Here is an 8,361-nt window from a genome sequence, read left to right on the forward strand (position 1 = left end):
TCAATGGAAAGATAATGAATTAAAAGAAATTTCTCTTTTTTGAGAAAAATAAATTTAATAAATTAACTCAATTTTTCAGTCGAAATATATATTTATTACAATGAACACTTACAAATTGCTTTTAAAACTATATTAATAAAAAAGAGAAAAGTGTTAGAGTTAAATAGAAAGTAGATAATAAATCATTCAAATAATTTATTTTTAGTTATTAATCAATACAATTAATAAATATTTGATTGAATAAAATTAATAAAAAAATTATTCTTCTAAGCAAAGTACATCCAACAATTTTAGTATTATTCAAATTGTAGAATAATGACATTTAAAATAAATTTCTCTTAAAAATCGTAGTAATGAAAGAAAATAATAATAATGTTGTTATAATAAATTACTTTAAACTAAAAGTATTAAGGAGTTGTTTTTTTTACAAAATATAAATAAATTTTCATTAATAAAAATTTAATTTATTAATTATTATTTCTTAAAATAAATAAACAAAGAAGAAGAGTGTTTTTAAAACTAATACAGAGATATATAAATTTTTGATGAAGAACAATTTTTTTTATTTACTTCAGAATGACTAATAAAGTATATTAATGAGCAATACTTACACTCATTTTTTAATATCTAAATTACATATTTAATCAAGATTTCTTCTATAAAGTAGTTTGTTAAATAAAACTAATATATTTAACAATTTTAATGTTTTAAAATAATAACATATAATTATTTGAACAACTTTTTAAAATGTTTTAGAATTTGTTCCTCCAATTATTCTTGTTCTTAAAAACATTTGTAAGTCTTGTGGAGTTTCAAATTCTATCATTAACTCTTTCATTTGATTTTCATATGAATATGATTGTATACCTCCAATTTCAATTGCTTCTTGAATATATTTAATACCTTCTTTTGGTCTTTTTAATAAAATAGATATATTTTGATGATGTTTCATATCTTTTATGTCAAACATTTCATCTTCACTTGATTCAGGTAATAATGATCCACTAACTTCTTTGTTTTGTGTTGTTTCTTTACTTCCTTTTTTTTCATCAAATACTCTTAATTCATTTGTCCCAAATCCAGGTAAATCATCTAATGAAAATACTTTTTTCTTTTCTTCTTCATATTTTCTACTAGACAATCTATGATAATAATTTTCTTTTTTATTTCTTTCAGATGTATCTTCTAAATACAACGACTTAAGTTGTGTTTCTGTTGAATGTCTAGAATGAGATCTTTCTCGTTTTGTTTCTTCTTGTCTTTTCTTTCTCATCTGTTCTTCTATCTCTTGTTTTCTTTTCATCTCATCATATCGCTGTTGAGCCCTTTCTTTAACTTCCATTAATATATTTTTATCAAATAGTGATGTTTCTGATTCATTTGAATTAACAACTCCTTTAACTTTCTGACAAGTATCATAAATTTCATTAATTAAAAGAATTTGTTTTCTTGAAAAATATTTTGGAGTATCAACACATAACCCAATAATTTTAATAAAAGAATCAAGGTGACACTGAGTTCTTATTGTAACAAATAGTTCTTCAAATAATGAAATAAAAGTATCATGTTGAACTTTTTCAGGTGTATTAAAAATGTATAATATTTCATATATATTATCATAATGATTTGTTTTAACAAGAATATATTGTATTACAGAAAATGCATATGAATAATATGGTGTTTTTATTTTCTTTATCCATTCACGAATATTTCTAAATCCAAATCCATTAATATATTCAACACAATATTCTTCTTTTTCTTGATCATTCATTCTACTCAAATCAACTTCTTTAATCATATTCCAAAATCGTTCTTCTTTTGATGTAATTTTCTTAAATTCAATCTGAGGTAAATGAGTTGACTGTTTCTTGAGAAATCTTAATATCATTACAACTTCATTCATTTGGTATTTGTTTGCTATTGAAACTGTCCCATTGTCAATATCATCTATTATTTTTGATAAAATATATTCATCACTGACTCCATAAAATCCAAGTATTGCCATAATCGAATGCATTTTCTATTCTTTCAATATTTATTTCTTCTTTTCTTTTTTATTCTTAAAATTTAACAAACATTTATTTCATTTGTTGTTAACCCAGTTCCTTTACACCCATCTTTAAACTCTTGTAATTTCATCTAATTTATAAATAACTTGTCTTTTCATTTCATATCAATCTAATAAATTACTTTCATTACAAACAAAGATAAACTCATTTATTCGTTCTGTGAAATTCGAGGTTCTATTCATCATTTCTTTTAATCTAAAAAAAGGGGTTTTATTCACAACAAAAAAATTAAAGAATAAAAAAATTGAAAAAAAAATAAAGAAAATACTTCAAATTCTTTCAGAACGAAGAGAAACAATTATTAATTATCTGGAGATTTTTTAGATTGAGAGTTTGAACGTGGAGACAAGATAGATCTAGGGGATGTAGGCATTCTTGGAAATAAACTATTTCCATTTAATGTTCGAGAAGAACCTGTGTCAAATGTTGATCCTCTAACAATTTTTATTTTAAGTTCAGAAACTGTCATCCGACCAACCTTTCTTGAACTAGCTGATTCTGAATTGAAAGGATCTTGTTCCGAAGAATTATCAGGACTACATGTACTTTCATGACGTATTTCTTGCAAAGTTAGAATAGGAATAATTGGTGGATTAATTCCCATTCCATGTCTTTGGTCAACTTTTGGATCAGGAATAACTATTTCAGGTGGTAAGGCTTGGTCTAAAGACACTGTTTGTGGTACACCCAATCGTTTAAAAGGATTTGGGAGACAATAATAAGGTAAAGTACAATTCAAATAATGTTGAATTTTATCTTTATCACTTCCAAATGTCATTGCATTATCAGCAACTTCTTCAACTTTTATTGCTTTATTTCGAGCTTCTTCTGGAGTGAGATGTGTTCGTTTTAAATATTTATTAAAGTGTTTTATGACTTGGTTTTGAATACAAGCAAAACATTGTTTACATATTTCGTCGTCAATAAATACTAATGAAAATAAATTTCCATTATTATTAAAAGTAATAGTATAACTCTCTAATTGAAGAGTACACAATGGATCAATTTCTCTGAAAATAAATAGTAATGGTCGTAATGAATCTTTAATTGCAATAGCAATTCGTTGTTGTACTAACGTTTTTAAAAATACAAAATTTCCACAAACACCAACAAATTCTAGTTGTTGAGTTGATGGGTTATAGTCATATAAAGATATTTCTTCACTACAACAATAAAACATCCAGTCTTCAGACAAATATCCTTTAAAAGTTTGTGTAATAGTTTCACTACACTCAATAGCCATAATTTAAAATTAATAGAATTTCTTTCTATTTGATTTTTTAAATTTTTTTTCAAGAAGAAAACGAAAGAGTTTTATTAGTGATAATAAAAAAGTAAATTTTTGTATTTCAAAGAAGAGAAATCATTTTAACAACAACCACCTTCACTCTTTTGTGCTGGTTGTGAACCACCTTTACCACCTAATTGAACAACACTAGGATCTTCCTTCTTTCCAGGAGCACATCCAACTTTAGAAATAATGGCTTGAGTAAGTGCATTGAAAACTTCATCAATACCAGAACCATCTTTAGCAGAGCATGTGAAGGTTTGAACACCACCTAATTGTCTGGCTAATTGTTCAACAGCTTCTTGCTTAACGGCTGCATGGTCCATAAGATCAGTCTTATTTCCTACTAAAATAATAACGGGTGGATCATTTTCAGTACGATCACGAACTTCAGTGAACCATGATGATACTTTATCAAAAGAAGCACGATCAGTAACGTCATAAACAATTAATACTCCTTGAGTACCTCTATAATAACTTGCTGTAATATTTCTAAATCTATCTTGTCCAGCAGTATCCCATAACTGCATTTTGACAGTTTTATTTCCTACTTTAATTACTTTTGGTTTAAAGTCAACACCTACAGTTGAAATATATACTGGCTCAAATGTATTCTCACAGAACCTTTGCATAATAGCAGTCTTTCCTACACCAGATTCCCCAATGATTAAAATCTTAAAAAGATGATCGTAATTACCTCTTGACATTGATATCTGATTTTTCAGTTGTATCAGTTTCTTTTTCTTCTTTTTTATTCTCCTTTTTTTTTATTTATTTTTTTCTCTCTTATCCTTTTCCTTAAATCTTTTTTTTCATTTTTTCAATTCACATTTTATGTAAACACGTACTATTATTTCCTATTTTTTCTTTCTTCTTTTTTGCTTTTGGGACAGAATTGTCTTTTCTTTAAAGATCTTCAAGTGACATTAATCTATTAAATCTTTTAAAGTTCTTTTTGGTTGTTTCATATTAATTTTTATTTACTTCAATTTGTACAAAAACAACAAAATAAGACAAAAAAATGTGTGATTAAAGGGTGAGAGGATGACAAGTTCCTTTACAAAATACACAACTTTCGCCTTGTGAAAAGATAGCCCCACATTTTTCGCATTTCACTGGGTTTTCACCAGCTGGAGTGAAAGATATACAATCAAAAATTCTTTCTTTTCCACAATCACATTGACTTCTAATTAATGAAACTTCTTTTTTACAATGACAACAAATACCATTTAATGGTTGACGAGATGAATTTACTTCTTCTGAAATACCACTAAATATTCGTAAATTCTCTGGGAGTTGAATATTCTCTTTAATAAAAATATTTTTTGCTATTCGTAAAACAACTCTTCGGTGAGGAGGAAGTAATGGTAAACAAATTAAAATACTAGCCAAATAAACATCAATAGTTCCTGGTGCAGACATAATTCTATGAATAATATTACAAGCAAGTTGGTAAGATAAACATAGTTGAGTTTCTTTTTTCTTTTCTGTTGTAGTAGCATAACCAAAGAAATATTGTACAGCCTTATTATAATCACCCAATTCAAATGCATCAATACCTTTTTCAAAATCATTTTTAGCTGTAAGAGAAGATCTAGTTTTTGATGGTGGAAGTGTAGAAATACGTGACGTGTTGCTTTTCCTTAAAGTTGGTGCATCATTTAATACAATACTAATTTTTCTTTTAGGTATTTCACTAGTAGAAGGATCGACTTCTACTTGATCATCTTTTTCATCATCATCACTAAAATCAAATTCTTTATTTTTTTCAAAAGTCAGGTTAAATGTTGAGTTTGTGTTATCAATAACTTGTGGTGTTTTTGAAGCCTTTTTGCTTTTCTTTTCAGACATTGTATTTTTTTTAGTTTTCATCTTTTTAAAGATTCAACACTTTAAATTATTTTTGAATTGTAAAAAATAAAACAGCACTTGATGTTAAATTACCTTAAATATACTTTCCAGTGAGTTCTGGTAATTCAAAGCAATATTCAAAAGATGTACTAAAGTCTAAATCAACAAAAAGGTGTTGGTGTTCCATTTGTCGATCACAAAATTCTCTAATTGATTTAACAAGTGATGTAATCTTATCTTCAAAATCTTCAATCATCACCTTGTCAACTTTTCGTGCCAGGTCATACCCATTATTAAACTCTTTAACCACTCTTTTTAATACAGGTTTTGCAACAGGTTTTGGAATTTTAGGTGAAATAGAAATTATTGAGTCTACACTAAATTGGGTATGTCCATTTTCATCACCACTCCAAATTGCATTTTCTAACATATGATATGTTTTAGCATCTACTCTATTCCATGAAGATTCTTTCATAATTTGGTGAGGAATATCAATAACTAAATTCTGATAAATATAACAATGGTCAACTTTAGAAACCTTTTGTAAAACTTTAGGAACAGGAACGAACATAGTTGATCTTTTTTCACAATAAAATAAACCATCTTCTACTTTCCATCTAATAAGACTAATTTCATGGTTTAAAAGCATTGGAAAAAGTGGTGTTGTTGGATATCTTTGAAGATAAACACTAGAGACTAAGTCCCAAGAATATGAATAACATGTTTCTTTCATCATTTTTTCTTTCATTTTTAATTACTAACGACAGACAACCATTATAGCTATCAATTTTTGTTTAAATCTTTTTGTCTTTTCACTTGAATTAAAAGACAGATTTTCTTTTTCAAGTTGTTTCAAATTTAAAAAGTCAAAGATTATTTTTAATTATAAAAAAATTCCAAGTTTACATCCACTGAGTTTTAAGAAAAATCTTGTCATCAAATCATCAAAACAAATAGAACTGAAAAAGAATTAAAAAGATTAAAGACTTATAATGGAAGTTCATACTAAGATGCTCCAAGAATCATCTAAAAATATCAGAACCGATGGAAAGTTATAAAAAAATTCAAGAAAAACTGAAAAAAGTGGTTAAACTAAAAAAAAGACAAGAAAAAAAAACAGAATGAAAACGGAGTCAATCAAGATTGATAAACCGATTTATCAAGTACTACTCCAAAACGAACCTATTTTAGAACATATTGAAGAGAAACTTGGATTATCACGAGGATCACTCAAATTTGAAAAGAAACAATTTATAACATGTAAAAGCAATCCCGAAAAACTTAAACTTGTTGGTCCTCATCTTAAAAATGAATTTAAAAACTATGTTTATTTAACTTCAAAAGTTGAATGTATTGGTGATGCAAATATTCAACAATTAGTTACTCATTATTTAGCAATTCAATTTAGACATCCATCAACAAATGACTTACACTTTTGTTTAGTAAATGAAAATAAAAATCAGAGCGAATTTGTTATATACGGCAAAAAACAACATTCAATTGAAATTATAAAACCAATGATTAATAAAGAGACTATTAATGGATTTGAAGAATACACAGACCTTCTTAACATGCCTTCTCTCGTTAAAAAAAACTATTTTGAAATATTTAATATGATTGACCAATTACATTTAACTACATCTCCTAATGATTTTAAAGATGATGAAGCACCAATTGTTTATGGGTTTAGACCATATATGAAAGAATTTGTTAGAAAGATAGATCAAATGGAAAGTCAAATGTTTACAATTATTAAAATAAAAACAAATAAACCAATTGATATTATTAATAAAGCTTTCTTTGATGAGAAGTTTCATCTTATGATTACAAATGTTCTTAGAACACCTCCTGGATATCGTTGTGTTTTTTCTCAATCTGGAAAATTATTTATTTGTGAATTACATGTAGAAAAAGAATTTGCTTCAAATTTAGTTATCCTTTTAACTGGATTTTTTGATTCAATAGAAACATTAACTCTAAAAGACAATATGAGTGATGATGATATGACAAAATACTCACAATATTTTAAAGATTATCCCGCCCCTTTTAATGCATTAATCACTAGAAAAAAAGATAAAAAAAGTGGACAATCTCAGTTAATTGGTTGTGTTGCAACTAATAGAGATATTAATCCTGAAATTAATGATAACTGGCAGACTCAACTTATTAACTATATTAAAGCAGTTGACTTACCTCCAGAACTAGCTCCATTGCCTCCACTTCCACCTAAAGTTCATGGTAAAAGAAAAAAGGCATTACCACCAATTCCTACTGACGCCACTCCTCAAGAACAATTAACTCAATCTTCTACTGAAGATCTTATTCCTCCTCCTGTTCCTGCTCCAAGAAAAAGTAAGCAACCAAGACTATCTGCAAGTTTAACTAATGAAGATATTCCTGACCGTTCAAATAGAGATAGGTCAATGACTGTAGTTGGAGATCAACCTACCCAGATTATAGAAGAAGAAGAAGCTTATTATGAAGACGTGTATTATGGAGAATCGTATTATGGAGAAGATGGATATTATTATGTATATGACCATAACACTAAAAAATATCACGTAGAAGATCCTCCTGCAGATGATTATACAGGAGAAAATCAACAATATGAAGAAATTAACCAAGATGTCCAGAGAGATGAAACAATCCAAGAAGAGCAACAAAACGAACAACAAGATAGTTCGGTTATAACTGAAACGAAACAACCTGACTTGATAATAGAAGATATTCATGAAAAACCAACTTATGAAGAAACTCCTTCACAAAACTTAGTAACTGAAGAAAATATTGAAACAGAAGAACAACCAAAAGAAGAAGTTTACTTAGAGACACAAAAAGAAGCAGAAGGTTATCATCCAGAAAGCCTTCAAGAAGTAACTGAACAAGAGTCTCAAGAAATAATAAAAGAAGAGGTTATTTCAAACCCAGTTACAGAAGAGTTACCTCAAGAAAATATTATCGAAGAACAGGCTCAAAGCATCAAAGAAGAACAAGCTCAAGAAGGAGTTGATGAAAATTATGCAGAGCCAATTAAAGAAGAAACAAAAGAAAGCACTTCAGAAGAACCAATTCAAGAAAAAGTTAAAGAAGAAGTGGTTCAAGAGATAGTTACAGAAGAACCAGTTAAAGAAGAACAAATTAAAGAAGAACAAA

The 8,361-nt window shown here is 27.4% G+C and overlaps 6 protein-coding genes across 6 annotated transcripts; 1 reads left to right on the forward strand and 5 right to left on the reverse strand.

The window, feature by feature from the left end:
• Positions 1-742: 742 nt before the first annotated feature.
• ENU1_041060 (hypothetical protein) lies at positions 743-2,017 on the reverse strand (the record flags this gene model as incomplete). The annotated part of the gene is made up of 1 exon (XM_008857553.1): positions 743-2,017. One exon carries the CDS (start codon positions 2,015-2,017, stop codon positions 743-745), a length of 1,275 nt encoding a protein of 424 aa, XP_008855775.1.
• A 353-nt stretch (positions 2,018-2,370) lies between these two features.
• Positions 2,371-3,312, reverse strand: ENU1_041070 (hypothetical protein; the record flags this gene model as incomplete). The annotated part of the gene is made up of 1 exon (XM_008857554.1): positions 2,371-3,312. The coding sequence occupies one exon, from the start codon at positions 3,310-3,312 to the stop codon at positions 2,371-2,373; it is 942 nt and encodes a 313-aa protein (XP_008855776.1).
• Positions 3,313-3,437: 125 nt separating this feature from the next.
• ENU1_041080 (Rab family GTPase) lies at positions 3,438-4,064 on the reverse strand (the record flags this gene model as incomplete). Its single annotated transcript, XM_008857555.1, has 1 exon — positions 3,438-4,064. The coding sequence occupies one exon, from the start codon at positions 4,062-4,064 to the stop codon at positions 3,438-3,440; it is 627 nt and encodes a 208-aa protein (XP_008855777.1).
• Positions 4,065-4,386: 322 nt separating this feature from the next.
• Positions 4,387-5,208, reverse strand: ENU1_041090 (hypothetical protein; the record flags this gene model as incomplete). The annotated part of the gene is made up of 1 exon (XM_008857556.1): positions 4,387-5,208. The coding sequence occupies one exon, from the start codon at positions 5,206-5,208 to the stop codon at positions 4,387-4,389; it is 822 nt and encodes a 273-aa protein (XP_008855778.1).
• A 94-nt stretch (positions 5,209-5,302) lies between these two features.
• On the reverse strand, positions 5,303-5,956 carry ENU1_041100 (PRELI family protein; the record flags this gene model as incomplete). The annotated part of the gene is made up of 1 exon (XM_008857557.1): positions 5,303-5,956. One exon carries the CDS (start codon positions 5,954-5,956, stop codon positions 5,303-5,305), a length of 654 nt encoding a protein of 217 aa, XP_008855779.1.
• A 373-nt stretch (positions 5,957-6,329) lies between these two features.
• ENU1_041110 (hypothetical protein) lies at positions 6,330-8,316 on the forward strand (the record flags this gene model as incomplete). The annotated part of the gene is made up of 2 exons (XM_008857558.1): positions 6,330-8,213; positions 8,269-8,316. The coding sequence occupies 2 exons, from the start codon at positions 6,330-6,332 to the stop codon at positions 8,314-8,316; spliced, it is 1,932 nt and encodes a 643-aa protein (XP_008855780.1).
• Between the last annotated feature and the right edge of the window lie 45 nt (positions 8,317-8,361).

This window comes from Entamoeba nuttalli, assembly GCF_000257125.1.
Source record: "Entamoeba nuttalli P19 unplaced genomic scaffold asmbl_2767, whole genome shotgun sequence".
NCBI lineage: Eukaryota > Evosea > Mastigamoebida > Endamoebidae > Entamoeba > Entamoeba nuttalli.